Source organism: Oryctolagus cuniculus, chromosome 1, assembly GCF_051225735.1.
Source record: "Oryctolagus cuniculus isolate XC-2025 breed Fujian yellow rabbit chromosome 1, ASM5122573v1, whole genome shotgun sequence".
Taxonomy (NCBI): Eukaryota; Metazoa; Chordata; class Mammalia; order Lagomorpha; family Leporidae; genus Oryctolagus; species Oryctolagus cuniculus.
This window is the reverse complement of record NC_142867.1, coordinates 237985489-238006893: the sequence shown is the minus strand read 5'-3', so window position 1 is coordinate 238006893 and position 21405 is coordinate 237985489. Positions and strand designations below refer to the sequence as shown.

The 21405-nt window shown below is 53.9% G+C and overlaps 2 protein-coding genes and 1 long non-coding RNA gene across 14 annotated transcripts in view; 1 reads left to right on the top strand and 2 right to left on the bottom strand.

Annotated features, from left to right (window-relative positions):
* Nucleotides 1–51: 51 nt before the first annotated feature.
* Nucleotides 52–695, bottom strand: MRPL41 (mitochondrial ribosomal protein L41). Its single transcript, XM_002723053.6, has 2 exons — nucleotides 606–695; nucleotides 52–524 (listed from the first exon to the last, which is right to left on the bottom strand). Exon 2 carries the CDS (start codon nucleotides 515–517, stop codon nucleotides 110–112), a length of 408 nt encoding a protein of 135 aa, XP_002723099.1. The 5' UTR covers nucleotides 518–524; nucleotides 606–695; the 3' UTR covers nucleotides 52–109.
* Nucleotides 696–1000: 305 nt separating this feature from the next.
* Nucleotides 1001–21405, top strand: part of PNPLA7 (patatin like domain 7, lysophospholipase) — an 88479-nt gene continuing 68074 nt past the window's right edge. For all 9 annotated transcript variants that reach the window (XR_016227116.1, XM_089323165.1, XM_089323151.1 and 6 more), the window contains exons 1-9: nucleotides 1001–1470; nucleotides 3514–3588; nucleotides 3681–3768; nucleotides 4142–4221; nucleotides 5548–5639; nucleotides 5767–5907; nucleotides 6423–6582; nucleotides 9238–9318; nucleotides 20881–21009. Coding sequence is in view for 8 of the 9 variants with exons in the window: in XM_089323165.1 (XP_089179291.1) it covers nucleotides 1444–1470; nucleotides 3514–3588; nucleotides 3681–3768; nucleotides 4142–4221; nucleotides 5548–5639; nucleotides 5767–5907; nucleotides 6423–6582; nucleotides 9238–9318; nucleotides 20881–21009 (873 nt within the window). In the remaining variant the exon portion in view is untranslated. The remainder of the gene's footprint in view (nucleotides 1471–3513; nucleotides 3589–3680; nucleotides 3769–4141; nucleotides 4222–5547; nucleotides 5640–5766; nucleotides 5908–6422; nucleotides 6583–9237; nucleotides 9319–20880; nucleotides 21010–21405) is intronic.
* On the bottom strand, nucleotides 13605–16421 carry LOC138845871 (uncharacterized). Of its 4 annotated transcripts, none has more exons than XR_011383142.2 (3): nucleotides 16281–16421; nucleotides 15217–15494; nucleotides 13605–14657 (listed from the first exon to the last, which is right to left on the bottom strand). It is a non-coding gene; the product is annotated as an uncharacterized LOC138845871 (long non-coding RNA). The 4 variants fall into 4 exon arrangements; XR_016227231.1 differs by having other exon boundaries at nucleotides 15235–15494; XR_016227227.1 differs by having other exon boundaries at nucleotides 14001–14690; nucleotides 16281–16419.

The following is a 21405-nucleotide window of genomic DNA, read 5'->3' as shown; positions in this document are numbered from 1 at the left end:
GGAATCTGCCGCGTGACCACGTGACCTGATGCCACCCACACAGACACCCCGTGGGGACGCGAAGGGCTTTTAATGGACAAGGGGCGTGGGAAGGCCCCCGGGGCGGGAGTCAGCGCGGGAAGTTCTTGGGGTACAGCTGGAAGAGCTTGCCCTCCTGGGTGCGCTCGAAGCCGTACTTCTCCAAGTTCTCGGGGTCGAAAGCACCTTCTCGAAAGTCCTTCTCGATCGCAGGGGCCGCGGTGTCCAGGAACAGCGCTTTGGCCGTCAGGGGCTCGTCGGCGCCCGCGGGGGCGCGGTAGGACACGTAGGGCTTGAGCTTGAAGCCGGCCAGGTCCGGCACCACGAACTCCGGAGCCATCTCCTTCACCGGCACGAACCTCCCGCCCGAGGCGCGCACGCCGGTGCCCTTGGCGCCGCGGCCCTTGTTGAAGGTGCGCGGCCCGCGCTTGCTCGTCCACTGGCTCATGCGGTCCGCTCCGCGGACCAGGCCCCGGGTCACCGCGGTCAGGATGCCCATGCGTGCCCTGCGACGAGATGAGCTGTGAGACCCACGGTCACGGCCACCCGCCGAGCTGCCGGGGCGCGGACCCCGCGCGCGCACCCACCTGGACGGAGACGCGGCCCGCCGCTCCCACTCGGTCCGTGCAGCGCGACCCCGGCCACCGCCTCGCTCCGCTTCCGGCCGCCGGCACCACGCAGCAAGGGCGTCTTCGATTGGCTGCCGCCGCCGCCAGCGGGCGTGGCCGCAAGGGCCTCAGCCAATGCGCGGAGAGGTCCGGAGTCGGGCGCGGGCGCGCGGGACCCGAGTCACCGCCCCGCGCCCGAGGGCGCTGCTCCGGGCCGAGGCGCTCTGGGGCGGGGGTGGCGCTCCCGGGCTGAGGCGCTGAGGGCAGGGGCGCCCCCAGGCCCTCGCCCTGAGCCGGGACGCGCGGCCGCGGGCGTCCTCCGCGCTCCGCGCCGCCTCAGTTCCAGTGACAGCCTGAGGCGGGGCGCGCGGGCGGAGTGCGCAGCCGCCCTGCCTGCCCCGAGCACCTCCTGAGGGCCGGGGTCCTCTTTCACCGCGCGCCCGGCCTGCGGGGCTCCCAGGGCCGTCGTGGTCCCCGAGGTCATCGTTTGGGTCCCCCGAGTCCGACCGCGCTGGGTCCTGTCCCTCCTCAGCCCTAGGCCCCGCCCCGGCCCTGGAGAGGGACAAACTCGCGCGCAGCTGCCCTAGGCCTGGCGGGGCCGCCCGGACCCTGCCTGGACCTGCCCGGCGCTGCGCCCAGTGACTCGTTTCCCCGCTGGCCACGTGAGGGCTGCTGACGGCGGGGACGGGCTCTGAGCCAGGCAGTTTCTCTTCAGAGAGCAGAGTGTGCCGCAGACTTCCCGTGCAAACCTAATCTGGCCTGGGGAGCCCCCGGGGAGGGCTGACCCCGCGGCCGCCCAGGTGCCGCCCCTTCAGCCATGGAGGAGGAAGAGGCCTGCCCGGAGGTGGGTAGGTGGGTACGGGGCGTGAGGAGGCCGCCGGGCGCCGAGGCGGGACCGCGGCCCGCTCACGCTCTGCGTGGTGGTTCCCTCTGCGACTTGCAGCGCTGGTTTTGTGCAGTGTCGCTGTCCCAATCTGTAGCCGCACCGCGAAGCGTTTACTCACGAGCCGGGAATTAGACCCCTTAAGACAATCTCCGGAGCTAGAAAAGCCTGGGGTGCCAATATGGTGCAGAGGGCTTCAGCCGCGGCCTGCAGCACCGCCATCCCATGTGGGCACGGGTTCGAGTCCCAGCTGCTCCACTTCCAATCCGGCTCCCTGCTAACGCGCCTGGGAAAGCGGTAGAGATGGTCCAAGTGCCTGGACCCCTGCACCCACCTGGGAGACTCCGCTGAAGCTTCCGGCTCCCCCAGCCCTAGCTGTTGTGGCCATCTGGGGAGTGGACCAGCAGATGGAAGAACTCTTAATTCTGCCTTTCAAATAAAAAAAATATTAAAAAAAAAAAAAAGCTAGAAAAGGCTGACGGGAAGAGGTTAGGGCTGCCCATGTGATCGGCCTTTCCTTGGTAGACAGACCTCATGGTCACGGCTCAGAGGGACAGCGGTTACTTAAGTGAAGGGCGTGGTTGTGGTGCTGTCATGCCCCCACTTGGGGCCTGTTTGGGAGCTGAGCCTGGAGGAGTTGTGGGAATATGTTTCCCGGGTATTTTATTCCAGGCTTTTGCCGCTGGACAGGAGGCTGCCTAAGGGGAAGAGAGGAGAGTCTGTGAGGACGCAGAGCTGCCCCCGGTTTAGTGGACCCCTTTATGGGGTAAGGGTGGAGTTTGGGTGGGGGTCATGGCATCTCCTCTGACGCGTGTTCATGGTGTCCTGTTGGTGCCGGAGGGGACTCGGGTGCATCATGGGAAAGCAGCTGTGCTGGATTAGGAGGGAGGGAGAGGAGTTAGGGTGCAGGGCTAGGGGCAGACACTGCAGGGAAAATCCAGCCCTTTCATTTCCTGATTGACACCTTGCCTAGACGGCGTCTTTATGTCAGCGACAGTGCTGCCTTAAGATCAGGTCACCTTGCAACGGCGCGGCTGTCTTGGTTTGTGTGAGCACACGCAGCAGGGAGGCCACCTGATGGCACTTCTCTCAGGACAGAGGGGCCTCTCTGTGGTTGTTAGCTCAGGACTCAGGACTTGTGCGCTTCCAGAGCTAGGTTCAAAGGGCTGAGTCTTCTGGGCTGCTCCTTTGCGGTTCTGGTGTGGCAGCCTTCCTTGGACCCTGTCCAGAGTGTCCTTCAGATATCCGCAGGTCTTCTGGCACAGCTTGCTGTGGCTAAGTCCTGGCTCTCTGAAGGTCGGGCGCCGAGTTAGTGCCTGGTTTGTATAGAAACCCGAAAGGACAGAAAGGCTGTCTCCCCAACCCACCCAGCTCCTGGCTGCGTGGGAGAAAGGTGCGGATTCAGGATGAAGGGCCAGTGGCTGCTTGTCTGGCTTCTTTCTTTATCGTGTTTTCTCTTGGACCTGTTAGGGAACCAGCAGCATCCTGTGCTGGCTTCCCACCTCACCATCCCGCTTGGACCTCTCTTCCCCCCTCACATCCCCCAGCATACAGTAGGATACTGGCACATGCAGCCCTCTCTACTGTTTCTTTTTTGCTTGGTGAACTGATACAGAATGTTCTCAAATCCAGAGGTTCCAGGGGACTTCCAGGCACGGCTCTGTGGGCCCCATGGGCCTTATGCAGGGCCTTGAGTGGTGGCCATTGTCTCCCATGTGACTAGGGCTTGTTCCCCTTCCACCTGTGTCTCGGGGAGCCGGAGCTCTCAGGACTCAGGTGTGTTGGGGATGTGTGGGGCATCTGTTGTCCACAGCATGAGCCCCAGGAACCTGAGGTAGACAAGTGGCCCTGAAAGCTTCTTGGCTGGTGGGCTTAGAGGACCTCAGCCCCTGGTGAGGTCGCCTCTCGCCGGAAATCTCCATAGCCATTGAATCCCCCTGACCTACAGCTCCGTTCTTGCTGCCCTGACTCCTTGTCCATGCAGATCATTTGATTCTGTTCCAGACTGGCTTCTGCCTGGGAAGTGCCCTGCGCTTCTGGGGGCTGCTGCTCATGGAGGAGCATTCACAGTCCACCATGGTAACACCTCCCAGGCCTCTCGGGTGGCATCTGGGCGGGCCTGTGGCCGAGGTGGCCTTGCTGACGCATGTCTGGTGTCCCCTCTTGCTCAGCTGATGGGGATTGTGATCGGAGCCCTCCTGGCACTGGCCTTTGTTGGCAGCATCATCTTTCTTGTGTCTAGAAGAGTTGAGAGATCTCGTGAGTACCTTGGTTGGGACCCAGGTTCAGAGGGTGGAGAAGCTGGGACACTGGTGTTGCACTCCAGTGGCCTGTCCGGGCTCAGGAGGCCAAGACTACTCAGAACCTTTTCTGCCCTCATTTCCTGAGCAAGACTCCAGGGAGAGGAGATGAGGCCCCCTCCTCCTACGCAACAGGGCTGTCACCTAGACCCTTCCCTTACTCTGACTCCATGGTAGCTGGGGTGGGACTGGCACCTGAGTTTCCAGGGCCTGGCTCAGTGCCACAGCTGTGTGGTACACCAGGGAAGCTCACAGCATGTACTTGTGCAGCCTGCCCTGGCAGAGCCCTCCCCTCTCACAGTTTCCCAGCCACCCCTTCTCTCCCCTTACAGGACAGACACAGCCCACTCCTCAGTACAGATTCCGGAAAAGAGACAAAGTAATGTTCTATGGCCGGAAGATCATGAGAAAGGTAAGTGTAGTGCAGTCTCCCCAGTCTGACCACCTTGGTCAGTGTTCTGGCCTCTCTGCAGCCCCTGCCAAACCCAGCACGTTTTGCCTGGAGGTACCTTTCCCCACTCAACTCAACTGGTGGGGCAGCCCCGGAGGCTCTGGGGGAGGTGGAGTAAAGGACCCAAGTGGGAAAAGATGGTGGTCTCTGGCACTCTGAAGTGCACACTTGCTGTGAAGGAGAACAGGACACGATGTCACTTCCCTGGGGACAGGTGGGTGCATTGGTCCTAGTGCCCAGATGGGTGGTCTCTGCCAGGACTTGGGGGGCTGAGCTGAGGAAGGAGTCAGCCCCCTGAGACTAGGTATCCAAGTTCCCCAAAGACCTGCATGTTCACCCCCAAGGTAGATGCTGTGTTGACTCATTGTTCAGTATCAGTAGGGGTTCTGGAACCTTCTAAACCACAGATTCCTGAGTCCTCACATGTTGGGGTCCAGGAATCCACATTTAGCAAGCCATAATCAGGGGATAGGCAGCCTGGCTTAGCTCTTTCTGGTCTTCAGCTAATGGGCAGTTAATAGACCCACCAGATCCAGCAATTCCCAGGAATCACTTGGAATGAGTCTAAATCTCCTCTGTAGAAACCCTGAAAAGCTCAAAGGGTGTGGGTCTTCGGTCCGCATCAGGATCTGCATGGCCAGCTGTGCTGAGTCAGGGGCCATACACGAAGGACCTGGAGCAGGGTCTTGGAGGTCAGGTGGGGTGGCCATTAACCAGCAGACCCAGGAAAGTTGTGCAGTGGTCAGTGAGAGGGGCTGGGAGATCAGGGACCCCAGGACCTAAAGGAAGAGTCACAGTGATGGAAACACCAGCAAGGGCCACTGGACCCGGTGTGATGGGCTCAGGCAGAGGCCACGAAGCAATGGTGCCTGAGCGAGGCTGCAGACAGAAAGGGCGGCACGCTAGAGCCCCTCGGTCGTGACCGCTGCTGTGCTGGGCAGAGGATGGGTGCTGTCAGAGAACGTTCCACACCCGGGGCAGATGGGGCAGTGGCTGCTGGCTAGAAGGTGGACTGAACAGTGGTAGGCTTTTAAAGGGTTGTGGGAAGGGACTGTGGTGACCCAAATGGAAGAGGAGGGGTGGGGGCAGCAGGCATGAAGCTCTTTGGGCACAGTGAGAACAGTCCTGTGCTGTGAGCTACGCACTTGTCAATGGCAATGTCCCCTTTGAGAGTGGCCCTTAAGGTGGGGGGGATGGCACAGCTGTACCCTGGCAGCTGACATCAGGAGTGCAGGCTGCCCACCCACGCCTTGCCAGATGGTCACTTATTGTCTCTTTGGTCTGCAGGTGACCACGCTGCCCCACGCACTGGTCGGGAACACTGCTGCACCCCGGCTGCGGACCCGGAAGAGGGCCAAGGTGCTCTCTTTGGCCAAGAGGTACTGGAGCATCCCGCAGATCACACAACCCCAGTGGCCCCCTGGTGGGGACAGAGAGCCCACAGGGTCCTCCCCACAGCCACAGGCATGTCGCTGTTCCCAGGGTGAGCAAATCTTGGCCCCACAGGATTCTGCGTTTCAGGAAGGAGTATCCCACCCTGCAGCCCAAGGAGCCGCCACCATGCCTGCTGGAGGCCGGCCTCAGCGAGTCTGACGTGCAGAGCTCTCAGCTGCCCTCGGAAGTCCTGTACATGTTGAAGAGCGTTCGGTGAGACAGTGAGGGTGGGAGGCCTACCGTGCCCACTCCCCCGCGGTGTCACTCGCGACTGTCTTCAGCTTGGCTCCCCTGTGGTGGCTGGCAAAGCCGTGTGGCTGCTGCCCCCTGGCCCGTGGGCGGTTCACGTGTTGTCACGGTCACAGTGCAGTGTTGGGCAGCAGAGCCTCGGGAGGTGCTTGCGTCCTTGCCAGTGCTTTCTTGTTCTGTGAACTGTTTGTCAGTGTTTCCTCCTTCAGTAACGAATGCAGATCAAGTGAGCCGTGTGTGGCTGCGTGTCTGGGTCCCTCCCCTTCCCCGTCTTGCCATCAGGCCCTGCAGGGTACCCCTTCCTCTTGTTCACCTGGCTCATCCCAGGAAGCACCTGGATCAAGGTCACAGTCAAAGCTTGAGGAGTCCTTTGAGCTGATGGGGATCTCGGAAGTTTACAGTCCTGACAGGTTGCCTGTGGTTTGTCCATGTGCGCGAGGTCTGTGTCTCCCCCGCCTCCCCTACTCTGGTTCCTGCAGGGTCCTGGGCCACTTTGAGAAGCCGCTGTTCCTGGAGCTTTGCAAGCACATGGTCTTCGTGCAGCTGCAGGAGGGGGAGCCCATCTTCCAGCCGGACGAGCCGGACACCAGCATCTACGTGGTCCAGGATGGCCGGCTGGAGGTCTGCGTCCAGGACGCGGTGAGTCGGGGGCGACCCTGCTTGCACGTAGCTGTCTGTCGTCTTACGTCTCTGGAGTTTCCCGCTGAACGGTTAGGGCAACGTTCAGGGGAAAGGCACACCTTCCTAACACCGTTCACACATTTTAATTTGGTGCAGCGCCTCCCGCTCTTGTGCACTTGGGCACTCACTGTGTGACACATGCGGCGGTGTTTTATGTGGTTTTCTCTCTACATTTCACTTGCAAACACGTTTTTCTGAGAACTCAGAATACTCCCTTTAATTTTGATGTTAGTCGTTATGCTGATTTATTACCATCCGTGAACCTTGCCCTACTTTCAGGCTTCGGTTGTAACTCACCCAGGAGCTAAATGCTTGTTTCCTGCCTCTGAAATCGCATACTTGGAGTTGCCATTGCCAAGGGTGTTGTGGGGTCCCCACCGCAGGTCCTTTCAATGTTGAGTTGCTTTCTGGCGGTGGTATTGGTTCCTGGGGGCCCTGACCTGGGCCTCCCACTGCTTACTGTTGGTTAAGTGAATCCCATGAGAACTCACATCTTTGCCACGGTCCCAGGACTGGGTGAAACTCCTGATGGCTCCTGCACTGTCCTGGCGTTTCCACACCAAAGGAGTTGTCTGGGCAGATTGTTAAAGAAATCTGATGGCAGAAAGATGGGGGCGGGGCAGGAAGGCGAGAGCAAGCACGGGAGTTCACATCTGCCTATTCATCCCCCAAATGCCTGCAATGACCAGGGCTGGACCAGGCTGAAGCAGGAGCTGGGAACTCCATCCAGGTCTCCCAGGTGGATGGCAGGGATTCAGCTACTTGACCCATGACTGGGCTGCCTGTGAGCATCTGTAATGGCAGGAACCAAGAACTGGCAGTGATTCTGGGGCTCCAGTACAGGATGGGGCGCCCCCAGCCCCAAGGAGCCTGGGCCTTTCAGGCTCCTCAGCTGCCAGGCCAAATGACCGCCCTCTGGCGGAAGTTTGATTCTGAGGTGTAGCTTCGTCCGTGGCTGGAGTTGGTGAGATTTTTGAAAGGAAAGGGCCTTCTTCCATCCAGTCTGGAGAAGTGGAGCCGCAGCCCTGAGGAACAGAGGTGTCAACTGGAAGACCAGAAGCGCCTGGTCCGACTCCTGGGGGGCCTCCTGCAAGGACCGGAGCTGGTGCCTCTCTGGCCTTTGGACCAGAAGGGAAGAGACCAGTGCAGGATTTGGATGACTTCAAAAAGGACTTCTGGGAGCCGGCACTGTGGCATAGTAGGATAAGCCACTGCCTGCAGTGCCGGCAAACCATGTGGGTGCCAGTCAAGTCCTGGCTGCTCCTCTCCTGCTCCCAGCTCTCTGCTATGGCCTAGGAAATCAGCAGAAGATGCCCAAGTGCGTGGGCCCCTGCATCTGTGTGGAAGACCCAGAGGAAGCTCCTGGCTCCTGGCTTCAGATCAGCCCAGTTGTAGCCGTTGTGGCCATTTGGGGAGTGAACCAGCCAGTGCAAGACCTCTCTCTCTCTCTCTCTCTCTCTGCCTCTGTCTCTCCATAACTGTGCCTTTCAAATAAAAAAACCAAATTTTTATTTTATTTTATTTTATTTTTTTTGTATAGTCTTTTTTTTTTTTTATTTTTTTAATTTTTGATAGGCAGAGTGGACAGTGAGAGAGAGAGACAGAGAGAGAAAGGTCTTCCTTTGCCGTTGGTTCACCCTCCAATGGCCGCCGCTGCAGCCGGCGCACCGCGCTGATCCGATGGCAGGAGCCAGGATCCAGGTGCTTTTCCTGGTCTCCCATGGGGTGCAGGGCCCAAGCACCTGGGCCATCCTCCACTGCACTCCCTGGCCATAGCAGAGAGCTGGCCTGGAAGAGGGGCTACCGGGACAGAATCCGGCGCCCCGACCGGGACTAGAACCCGGTGTGCCGGCGCCGCAAGGTGGAGGATTAGCCTATTGAGCCACGGCGCCGGCTCCAAATTTTTATTTTTTTAAGAAGGACTTCTGAGGTCAAGCTGACATGTTCCTGTATTAAGTCACAAAACTGCACGGTTTTCTCCCTTTTCCTTAGCCTAGGGTGAAATCGTGCTACAATGCTGTCAGAGGCAGGTGTTGTGGCGCAGCAGGTCAGTCAGCCACTTGCAATGTCAGCGTCCCTTACTGGAGCACCAGTTCGAGTCCCTGCTGCTCCACTTCTGGTCCAGCTCCCTGTTGACGTGCCTGGAAAGCAGCAGAGGATGCCCGAGTGCTTGGGCCCCTGCACCCACATGGGAGACCAGGATGGAGATCCAGGCTCCTGGCTTTGGCCTGGCCCAGACCTGGCTGTTCAGGCCACTTGAGAAGTGAACCAGCAAATGGACGATCTCTCCCCACCTCATTCCCATCATTATGCTTTTTAAACAAACATAAATAAATCTCAGTTTATTGTAAATCTCTTTACACTGGGAATATTGGGAGCTAGTTGGTTTGTCTCCCGGAGCCCTGCAGTTGGAGACACCCGGGACCCACCCTGGGAAGTCATGGCATTGAGAGACCGAGGCTCCGCTGGACAGGCGTTGTTCATCCTCGTTTTTCTTTCGAGCGTATCAGACCTGAGTACAGCAGGCTTGTCCGTCTGAACCCCCTGCCAGTCCTGTGGACAGCCCCGCCCCCGAAGTCTGGCCTAGTGACTCACTCTGCTTTCTGAGTGCAGGATGGCACCGAGGTGGTGGTCAAAGACGTTCTGGCTGGAGACAGCGTGCAGAGCCTCCTGAGCATCCTGGGCGGCATCACCGTGAGTACCACCAGACAGGCACTGTCACCAGCAGGGCTCCTCTGCACAGTGACGCAGTGACAGGAGGAGGACCTTGATGGAAACCATGGCAGTAAGGGGGTATCGTGGGAACAGCTTTGACTGTGTGTTTAAGAGCAGCTGGGAATTTGGTTAAGGGTTTTGACTGTCTTTTAACTGATTGTTCTTCAGACTGAATGTGGTACAACATTCAAGAAGCACAAAAGGTCGTAGAGAAAAATGATCCTTCTGGTCTGGGCCCTGAGACCCCTCCTGTACCAGTTTCACACCACAGTCTTTTGCTGTTCATGGTGGCAGTGAGCAGTAACTGGACCCCTGTGCATACTGTTTCACACTTGTCAACCGGTCTGCGGGACAAATCCTTAGGATAAACCACTGGGGCCTGGGGATGCACATTTGCAATTTGGAGGCAATTGCCCATCCCCCCGGTGGTCAGCAGATTAAGGAAATAACATCTCATGTTCTCTCATGATTTTTAAGTTTCTTAAAAAATTAATTATTTGAGAGGCAGAGAGAGAGAGAGGGCGAGTGAGAGTGCGAGAGGTCCCCCGTCTGATGAAGCCAGGCACTGGGAACTCAATCTTTGAGTCTCCCATGAAGTTGGCAGGAAACGGCAAGAAACGGCAAATGCTCCAGCCACCACCACCTCTTCCTGTTAAGGTGTGCCTTAACAGGAAGTTGGAATCTGCAGCAGAGCTGGGACACAACCCAAGCCCTGTGATGTGGGGTGCAGGCCAGCAGATCACTAGGATAAATGGTCACCTCCAGATTTTTAACTTTAACCGCAGAACGTTTCAGACATTGTAGAAGTAGGCAGAGCAGTAAAATCAACCTGTGTGCCCCTCACCAGCCACTGTGAATCCCACTCAGTTTAGTCTCTCTCTCTCTTTTAAATTATTTATCTGAAAGGCACAATTGCAGAGAGGTGGGGGGAGATTTTCCATCCACTGGTTCACTCCCCAAATGGCCAAATGGGTAAGGCTGAAGCCAGGAGCCTGGAACTCCCTCTGGGTCTCCCACATGGGTGGCAGGGACCCCAGCACTTGGGCCATCTTCCACTGCTTTCCCAGGCGCATTAGCAGGGACCTGGATTGGAAGTGGAGCAGCTGGGACTCAAACAAGCGCCCATATGGGGTACTGGTGTTGCAGGCGGCAGCTTTACCTGCTACACCACTGTGCCAGCCTCTCAGTTTGCTTATTAGCTAGAATTTAGTGTTTAATTTTTTTCTTATAAGTAAAATCTGTATGCATGAAACAAATCTTAGTGCACATTAGCTGAATTTTAAGAAATGCACAAAGGCCAGTACTGTGGCACAGCTGGTGAAACTGCTGCCTGCAGCACCAGCATCCAATATGGGCCTTGGTTTGAGTCCCACCACTCCAATTCCGATCCAGCTCCCTGCTAATGGCCTGGGAGAGCAGTGGAGGATGGCCCAAGTGCTTGGGCCCCTGTACCCCATGTGGGAGACCTGGAGGGAGCTCCTGGCTTCAGATCAGCCCAGCTCCGGCCATTGTGGCCTTTTGGGGAGTGAACCAGAGGATGGAAAATCTCTGCGTCTCTGTCTCTCCCTCTCATTTTCTCTCTCTACCCCTGCCTTTCAAGTAAATAATTTTTTTAAAATGCATGTACCTGTGTAACTTCAAAAGAGGTTTCTATTTTAGTTTTACTCTCCATTGCATTTATTTGCATCTGGGCATTGACGTGACTTTGGCCTCAGCTGTCTAGTCTGGGTTAGGATGGATCTCTAGAGCCGTTACTCAGAGGTTTGGCTGGGATTCGTTCAGACAGAGTCCAGAGTCCATGAAAGCTTGGGACGGAGCCCGAGTGGTGTCCTCCAACCCAGCCTCTAGTTCTCATGAGTGTCGTCAGGGAAACGGCAGACTCCAGACAGAGATGCTGGGTGTTGAGTGTGCTTACCTGCTCCTTGTTGGACAGACACAGATGTGCTCTGAGGTGTTTTATGGCCTAGGGTGGAAGCATAGGTACCCCCACCAGGTCTTGCCATATGTGCAGAACCCGATGTGTCCCCGTAAAACGCTTGGCGTGGGCTGGGGAGGCCGCCCACCAAGGAGGAGGAGGACAGCACCTTCTCTGCAAGGCTGCCTTTGAAAGGCCAGGACTTAGCTCTGAGTGCCGCCAGCATGGGCCCAGGCCACCGAGTCTACCTCCGTGCTGCTCTGGGTGGCTATGGCTGGCCTCTTGGGGGTTCTTGACTACCTAAGGGGACCTCGTGGACCTGAACAGGAGCAGGAAGAGCCTAGGCAAGCCTCGGCTCCATGGAGGGCATCTGCACCCTTCCCACTTGGTTGGTTTTTCTTTTTCTTTTTTTAAGATTTATTTATTTATTTGAAAGGCAGAGAGTGAGAGAGAGAGAGAGAGAGAGAGAGAGATCTTTTATCTGCTAGCTCACTCCCCAAATGGCTACAGTGGCCGGGTCTAGGCCAGTTGAAGCCAAGAGCCAGGAGCTACTCCGGGTCTCTCACTTAGGTGCAGTAACCCAAGCACTTGGGCCATCCTTCACTGCTTTTGCCAGGCCATAGCAAGGAGCTGAATTGGAAGTGGAGCGGCCGGGACTTGAATCGGTGCCCACATGGGATGCTGACACTGCCGGCAGAGGCCCAACCCTCTATACCACAGAGCCGGCCCCTGGTTTGTTTTTCTTTAAACAAAAAGTTGCTTCAGTGTTAACTGGTGGGGAGGCCTTTTGGATCCCAGCCATGTTGTGATGCGTGTGGCCAGGAAGGGGGGCTGCCCAGCCTCCCAGCCAGCCACAGTGCACCTCCCCTTCCTGGTGCCAGCTCAGCCCGTCTACCACCTTGAGTACTGTGGGAGTAGAACATGGGGGAGTGATATTTGAGAGACAGTAACTCTGTATTATGATTAAGCAGGCATTGGGATGACATTGTTTTTGCCTCACCAGACAATTATGTTTGTAATTCAAAAAATTTAAATTCCTAAAAAATAACATGGACAAATTATAAGAACATGTGGCCACTTTATAAATAGCACGAGCCTGTCACACCCCACCATCCCCCGTCCGGAGGCGCCACTTCCCACTGTGGGCCTCCCCTGAGGACCTGTCTTCCTCAGTGGCAGTGTGCCTCTCCACCCCTCCCTGGCCCCATGTCTGCCTTCATGGTGCTGTTACTAAGACTGTGAGTGTTCACTGGTGGCCGTGTGCTGTGTTGGGGCTGATACCCTTCTTGCCAGCTTTTTGTTTTCTCTGGAGTCCACAGTACCCTCACTTCCTGGCTGTTTAGTCTTTTTTTCTGTGCCTATCACAAACTCGCACCCTAACACAAGTGCCTCACCTGGAGTTCTTCCCCATCCCATCCCCACTTTTTTTTTTTTTAAAGGTTTATTTATTTATTTGAACGGCAGAAAGAGAAGGAGAAAGGAAGAAGGAGAGAGATCTTTTGGTTCACTCCCCAGATGCCTGTAACACCGGGGCTGGGCAAGGCTGAAGCCAGAAGTCTAGAACTCCATCCAGGTTTCCCATATGGTGGCGGAGTTCCTGAGCCACGACCTGCTGGCTGGGAAGCCGACTAGCCAGGAACAGCCAGGACTTGAGCCAGCGCTCTGATGGGGATGCTGGGGTCACAGGCGGCGCCTTAATCCCCACACCACCACTCTGGCCCCTTCCCCACCTTTTGCCCCATCTGGCTGTCCCTGGCCTGCTGCCCAGCTGCCCTCCCTCCCTCCCTCTCCTGCCTGTGCCTAGCAGATTTCCCTTTTTCTTGTGCTGGGAAAGAGCTCTAGAACTTCCTGGAAAAGGTTTCAAGGGGTATATTTTTTAAAAAACCTTGCCAATCTAGAATTGTTTCTATTTCGTGCTAACTTAGTCTTCTTGCTGTACTTTGTAGTACTTTACTCTCTCACTCTCTCTCTTTTTTTTAAAGATTTATTTATTTATTTTAAAGTCAAGAGTTACACAGAGAGAGGAGAGGCAGAGAGAGAGAGAGAGGTCTTCCATCCATTGGTTCACTCCTCAATTGGCTGCAACAGCCGGAGCTGCACCAATCCGAAGGCAGGATTCAGGAGCTTCTTCCAGGTCTCCTACATGGGTGCAGGGGCCCAAGCATGTGGGCCATCTTCCACTGCTTTCCCAGGCCATAGCGAAGAGCTGGGTCGAAAGTGGAGCAACCAGGTTTCGAACTGGCACCCATATGGGATAACGGTGCTTAGGCCAGGGTGTTAACCCGCTGCGCCACAGCACCAGCCCCTCTAGTACTTTACTTTCTAAACCTTCCACTGAATTCTGTCATTATTTTGTTTTTCGCTTTATTTATTTTTTAAAGATTTATTTATTTATTTGAAAGAGTTACGGAGAGGCAGAGGCAGAGAGAGGAGAGAGAGGTCTTCCATCTGTTGATTCACTCCCTAAATGGCCACAACGGCAGGAACTGAGTTGATCCGAAGCCAGAAGCCAGGAGCTTCATTCGGGTCTCCTACATGGGTACAGGGGCCCAAGCACCTGGGCCATCTTCTGCTTTCCCAGGTCACAGCAGAGAACTGGATCAGAAGAGGAGCAGCTGGGACTCAAACTGGCGCCCATATGGGATGCCGGCACTGCAGGCAGTGGCTTTACCCATTAGGCCATTGCACTGACCCCATCTTTATTTATTTTTTTAAAGGTCTGTATCTTGAGCTCCAAGTCCTGAGCTTTTTTTTTTCTTTTTTAAATATTTATTTATTTGAGAGGCAGAGTTACAGAAAGAGAATGAGAGACAGAGACCTTCCATCCTCTGGTTTACTCCTCAAATGGCCACAATGACCGGGACTGGGCCAGGATCCCAGAGCTTCATCTGGGTCTCCCTCATGGGTTCAGGGGCACAAGGATTTGGGCCATCTTCCACTGCTTATCCAGGCCATCAGCAGGGAGCCAGATTGGAAGTGGAGAAGCTGGGAATCGAACCAGCCCATATGCGATGCCGGTGCTGCAGGCCACAGTTTTAACCTACTGAGCCACAGTACCAGTCAGCCATCATGGTTTTTATTTCAAGAGCTTTCTGCTGCTGCTGCTCTCTGAGCATCTCTGTAAACTAGCTGCTTGGTGTGAGGGCTCCTGGCTCCCAGGGTGAAGTCCCAAAAAAGGGTCTCTAGCTTCCTGTGTTGTCTGTGGCTCTTCTCAGTTTATTTTTGTCTCTGTCTTCAGATGAGGGGTTTTCTGTCTACCACAGTCGACTCAGGTGAGAATGAAGTCCTTAGTGGGCACAGCCACACAAGCCAGTGTAGACATGTCTGACAGATAGCAGGGAGGTCCAGCCCAGGGAGCAGGTGCAGGCAGGCTGTGCTCACGCAGGGTCAGAGGCAGGCGGCCCTGTTGAAGATGGTGGAACAGTGACCAAGTCTCCTGTAAAAGGCCAAATGGCAACTATTTCACTTTACGGGCTGCATGGTCTCCGCCATCTTTAGTGTGGAAGAGCCACAGGTAGTATGTTGGGAGTAGGTATGATTGTGTTCCATTAAAACTTTGTTTAAAAAACCTGTGGTGGGAGGGGCTCAGCCTTTGGGCTGCTTTGCCAGCTGTGTGCTGTGAGCAGCTGTCTGCTCAGGGTCAGGTTGGCTGCTGAATCAGGAAGGCTGGAAGCGTTCTCTGCTTTGTCTTGGAAGTAGTTGTATGGGTTGGTTATGAAAAAAAAATCTCAGGACATTTGGACCATGGGTGTCAAGCCCAATGTGTGGTCATCTGGGGCTCCCTACAAGAGGATCCCACAGAAACCAGCTCCTCCCTTCCTTTGGGGGTCAGGGTCTGCGCAAGGTTGGGAGAGAATTCTGAAGGTGGCTTGCCCCCAGTGGACCATGCCCTCTGCCCTTAGCCATACTGTTGCAGCCCTCAGCCCTGTCTGCCTCTCCCCTCCCAGGAGAACACAGGGTACCCGCAGAAAGGCTCCTACTGTCCTGGGAAGGAGACCCAGGGTGGGCTCCTCTCGGCCTCGCGATATGTGAGCCCCTCACGGTGCTGGCTCCACTTCCTGCTCCTGCTGCAGGCTTGGCAGTGAGGACCCATTCTCTCCATGGTGTCTCTGTTGCGAAGGCCTGCGTGTCAGCTTCATTAATGAGCTCCACAGGCCACGGCTGTCGCTTGATTTCAGCGGCTTCTAAGTGGTGTTGCCATTCGTAGACCACTGTTGTCCTTACCCTTGGAAGTTTGTGTCTTTAAGAGAGCAGTGACAAGTGTGTGTGGGTTAAATGAGAGAGCAAAGACAGACGTTTCCCTTCAATCTACCCTTCTTACTCGCAAGCAGGCTTTATTTTTAAAATCTCCACAGTGTTATGAAATATTTAAGGTATACACAAAAGCATGCTAGCTACATGCAACACATTAGCTACAGCCTGCGTTTTGTAGCTGTGACCAAGGCTAACTAAAGAACAGGTTAGCTCTAGACTCTTGGCACCATTTCCTGTGCGAGCTATGATTCCACCCCTCCTTCCTCAGATGGCTATTTCTGAATTTTTTTGTACAATATGTGGTATAATTTTGGTTGACTCCAGGTCTCATAAAGACATCATATTAGAGAGAATTCTTCTTCTCCTTTCTTAGTTTTTGCAAGATTCCTAGTGTGAGAGCCCTCTTTGTGGACAGGTATTATTCAGGTATCACCCATGACACTGCTCAGGATCTGCAAATGTGCGCTCCTGGGTCTCCCCTGCCCACCAGAGCAGTTATGTGCACGTAGGCCTCACACCCAGTACACAGCCTTTTCCTGTGCTTTTCACAGTTCCCTGCTTTTGGTGTGGTTGAGGGCATTATTTTTATGGCTAAATAAAAAGCAGACTTGAAAATAAAATGCATTTTTGGCATTACCTGCTCAGTTCTGTGTCCTTTTCCCTGCCCCCAGCCATGTGTGTGAGATGAGAAATTGCATCTGGTTGGTCTGTGTGGATGCCTCTCCCAGCTTCCCCTGGGTTCCCCTTTGCCCATCCCAGCTGCCAAACTTACTGACAATGGGGAGATGCACTGGCCACATGGGTCCTGTAGCTGAGGCCTGGGAAGCAGAGTGAGGCCGCATCTGAGTTGGGGCACAGACAGTGGGTACCTGAGAAGAGGGCTGTCTACATAGAGGCCACGTGATCCCTGGGTAAGGGGACACCCCCCTCCCCTGGCCTCATGAAATGGCACAGTGAGCCCTGAGCCGGCTAGGATTTCAGTCCAGGAGGGAATGTTATAAACAACTTCATGCCATGGAATCAGGTTTAGATGAAATCAGCAAGTTCCTTGGAAGACACAAACATCCAAACCTGCTTGTAGAAGATATAGGTTATCCAGACAGCCCTGTCTCTATTGAAGGAATCAAGTCTGTAGCTAAAAAACCTTCAGACTAGAAAAGCTTCAGGTCTAACTGGCCTCACGAGACTGCCCGACAAGTACAGTGCTTAAGGAAGAAATGATGCTGATTTTACACAGCTCTTCCAGGAGAGTGGAGGGGGAGAATACTGCCCCGCTCTGTTTTTGATACCAGATCAGAGAAAGACATAGGAAAAGAGAACTGCAAACTAGTCTCTCGTGAGCAGAGACATAAAAGTCTTCTAACAAAATATTAAACATGTAGCCAGCACTGATAGCAATACGTAATATATTGTCATCAAGTGGGGTTTATTCCAGGGATATGAAGCTGTTTTCATAGTTGAAAATCAGTGAATGTAGTTCACCATATCAGTAGGTTAAAGAAGAAAAACCATATGTCTGATTTTCTCGATAAATGCAGAAAAATCATTTGACCAAATTTGGTATACACTCATGGTAAAACTCTTGGTAAAGAGAGAATTTCCTAACCCAAGAGGAGAAGAAAGTTCCTAAACCCAGAAAAGAACATCTTCCTAACAACTGGTGCTGCTCCCTGAAGAGGTGCGTGAGCCAGATTGGCTGTCACCTCTCCCAGTCAGCCTTGGGGTCCTCCTCAGGGCAGTGAGTGGAGAGGCCGTCTCCTTTCACAAGCACATGATTATCCAGGGAGAAAATTCTATGGAATCTACAAGAAAACTAGTAGAAGTAACGAGTGAGCTTATCAATATGCAGAAGCCAGTGGTCAGGGTAGGAGTGTGGCCCTGTGGTTAAGACCCCTCTTGGAGATGCAGGTTTCGAACACCAGGTTAGGACACCTACATCCCTTGTGGGAGTGCTTCCAATCTAGCGTCTGTCTGCTAATGCACCCTGGGAGGTGGGAGGTGGGAGGTGATGGCTCAAATACTTGAGTTCCTGACAACCACGTGGGAGTCCTGGATGGAGTTCCTGGCTCCTAGCTTTGGCCTGGCCCAGCCCTAGCTGTTATGGCCATTTGGGGAATGAAAGAACAGAGAAGAGATCTCTCCCTGTCTCTATGCCTTTAAAATATAAATACATAAATAATTTTTTTTAATTTAAAGCTCTTGTATTTCTGTGTATTAGCAATGAGTAATTTGAAATTTAAAAAAAATAATAGCACCAAAAACCATGAAATACTTAAGGAAAGTTTATTTGACAAAATATGCCCAGGATCTGTATGCTGAAAATTTGTATTACTTCTGAAGGAAGTTAAAGAAGGCCTAAATTAAGTGGAGAAGTCACTGCTTACCTGATTTGGAAGACCACACACTTTTAGGAAGGCCAGTTTCCCAGGTCAGTCAACATAACTCAAGCCAAAGTCCAAGCAGACTATTTTGTAAAAAGAAAAACTGATTATAAAATTATATGGAGAGGAAAGGAAACTATAATAACCGAAATAATTTGGAAATGAAGTTGAAGGATCCATGCCATCTTATTTCAAGATTTCTCGTGAAGCCACAATCAGCAAGACAGTGGTGTGTGCGGGGAACATGGTGGACGTGCAGGCCCATAGGACAGAGGGAGGAAGCCAGACCTGCAGAGGGACAGGGGCAGAGTGCTGGGGATGGCAGGCTCCTCAGTTCAGTGCTGCACAAGTGGACACCTCTGTGTAACTCAGTAGCTCTGTGACCAAAATGTAAAACCTGCAGGTATACAGCTTTCAAAAGAACATTCTGAATAAATTATGTCATCTTGTACAATGCAAAGATTTCTTAGATATGGCACAAAAATGCATAATCAATCCATGAAAGAAAAAAAATGGTAAATCACCGAGACTAAAAGCTTGTGCTCCGTGCAAGGCAGTTAAAAGAACATAAAGTAGCCGGCGCTGTGGCTCACTAGGCTAATCCTCCGCCTTGCGGCGCCGGCATACCAGGTTCTAGTCCCGGTCGGGGCGCTGGATTCTGTCCCGGTTGCCCCTCTTCCAAGCCAGCTCTCTGCTGTGTCCAGGGAGTGCAGTGGAGGATGGCCAAAGTGCTTGGGCCCTGTACCCCATGGGAGACCAGGATAAGTACCTGGCTCCTGGCTTCAGATCAATGCGGTGTGCCGGCTGCAGTGTGCCGGCCATGGCGGCCATTGGAGGGTGAACCAACGGCAAAGGAAGACCTTTCTCTCTGTCTCTCTCTCTCTCACTGTCCACCCTGCCTGTCAAAAACAAACAAACAAACAAACAAAAAAAATCCATAAAGTGAAGACACGGACTGGGGGACGACATTTGCAAGACCTGTGTCTGACAACGGGTGTGCCAAGAAGGCTCTCAGAACCTTGTGAGAAACAAAACCCGGCAAAAACCAGACAAACCATTTCCAGGACACCATGGTTTAGAAAGGGTGGGTGGCAGGCAGACAGTCACATGGAAAGATGCCCTCAGGAAGTGGAAATGCACTGCAGCTGCTGGAATAGCTGCAAGGGACACCATGACACCACTGGGACTGCATCTTCTCAGGTTAGGGGCGCAGCCCCCACAAAGTCTTCCCTCACTTCAGCTGAGAGCTAGGGACTTCCCGGCCACCTCACTTGTGATCAACGGGCTCCAAGTTCAGGGGCTCCTATGGCCACCTCAGATCCAGTAATTCTCTGAACAACTCAGACCTCAGGGAAGCACAAGTATACAATTAAGGGTAAAAACCAGAACCAACCAGAAGAGGCCCCAGGTGAGTCTAGGAGCGCCTCTGGTGTGAGACGTCCTGGACAGAGCTCAGGGACTGTGTATGTGTGACTGACAGCCCTGACAGGGTGATTATTTCCCAGGGGCGAGAGGTTCAGCCTGTGTCCCCTGGCTCTGAACACGGCCTGCCCTTCCTGGCAACTGTCTTGGGCCTTGCTGCCACCAGTCATGTTAGCATAAACTCAAATGTAGTCTGAGGGGCCCACCGTGAGTAGCAGAGGTGCTTCTGTCACTCAGGAACTTACTGAGACATAGACCAGACAAATGTATTATGTTCCAGGTGCTGGTGAGAACTGTGGAGTGGTTGGTAGCTTTTGGTGGAGTTAAGAGTACACCTATGCTGTGGCCTCGGAGACTCACTATGGGTATTTAGCAAGAGCAAGGAGAGCTGTATTCAACAAGACTTTTCTATGTGTGTTTATAGCAACTTTATAATTGCTCAAAACTGGAATATACCCATGTGTCCTTCACTGCAAATGTACAAGTAAACAGATGTGTCCCTGAACAGGAAGCACTCAGGAATGCAGAGCACCCAGCTACATGGGTGACTCTCAAGAGCACCTGATTCTGCTTGTGTGACATTTTGACAAGACAAAACCGTGGGGACAGAAGGCAGGTGAGGGCTGTGGGGAGCTAGCAGCAGAAGGAAAGGAGACAGGAAGAGACCACAAGGGCACATCTGCAGGCGGCGCTGTTCTGTTTGTGTGGTGGCAGCCAGAATTCTAAGGTGTGCACCATAAAGGGCAAATGTTACTGCAGGTGAGTAATGGCTCAGTTTAAAAGAATAGTTTCCAGGGCTGGCACTGTGGCACAGTAGTTAAGCCTCTGCCTGCAGCACCGGCATCTGGTTCGTGTCCCAGCTGCTCCTCTTTCAATCCAGCTCTCTGCTAATGTGCCTGGGAAAGCAATGGAAGATGGCCCAAGTGCCTGGGCCCCTGCACCTGTGTGGGAGACCTGGAAGAAGCTCCTGGCTTCGGAATGGCCCAGCTCCGGCTGTTGCAGCCATTTGAACCAGTGGATGGGAGACTTTTCTCTCTGTCTCCCTCTCTCTGTAACTCTGCCTCTGAATAAATAAAATCTTAAAAAAAAAAAAAAAAAAAGAGTTGTCTTCTCTCAAGTGCCTGCCAATCTCCAGAAGATAGAAACCAAAAGCCATTTAGTAGGGACTTTGGTGATTTTGCCCGTAGCTCTGGGAAGCCCAGTCCACCAAGTCCACTTGCTGAGCTGGTCCCTCAGCTGGTGACCCATACATGCTGTTGGCCACGGCTCTGGTCAGTTCCTGGTCACTGTCACATGAATGACTTGACTGGGCTGCCCACTGTGTTTCGTTGGCCAGCCCCTGGCTGTGCATCTCTGGGACAATAAACCTTTGTGTACAGTTTCCATCAACAGCAGTGCTATTTGCTGGCCTGGCCTGGGAGGGAGCACAGAACATGTGGGTGGGGACGAGGCCAGGGCCTCCCCAGGGACTTCTGAGGGGCTCAGTGATTCCCAGAGCTCTGTGTGTGTGTGTGTGTGTGTGTGTGTTGGGAGGGTCAAGGAGTGAGTCTGATAGATCTGTTGTTACAGGGCCACACTGTACTGTATAAAACCGTCTCTGTCCGTGCGGCTGTCCCTTCCACCATCCTCCGGCTTCCAGCTGTGGCTTTTCAAGGCATTTTTGAGAAATATCCCGAAACCCTGGTGAGGGTGGTGCAGGTAGGTCACTGTTTCACTCGACTTTTCTGGCTGCTGTGGGCCATCCTGGGTCCAGGACCTGGGGTCTGTTGGGGTTTGTTGTCAGTCCTGAGTTTTAGAGCCCTGGAGAGGAATCTGGAAGAACAGTGAGTTGACTGTTGTTGATGTGGGGTTCTGGATGCCTATGGGATGAATTGAGGCTTTATTTATTTATTTTTTTAAGAAAGAGATATATTTATTTGAAAGGCAGAGAGAGATAGAGAGAGAGGTCTTCCAATTGCTCATTTGGCAACAGCCAGATTGGGGACAGGCTGAAGCCAGGAGCCCAAAACCCCATCTTGGTCTCTCATGTGAATCACAGGGCCCCATGCACCTGGGCCACCATCCCCTGCCTCCCAGGCTTATTAGCAGGAAGCA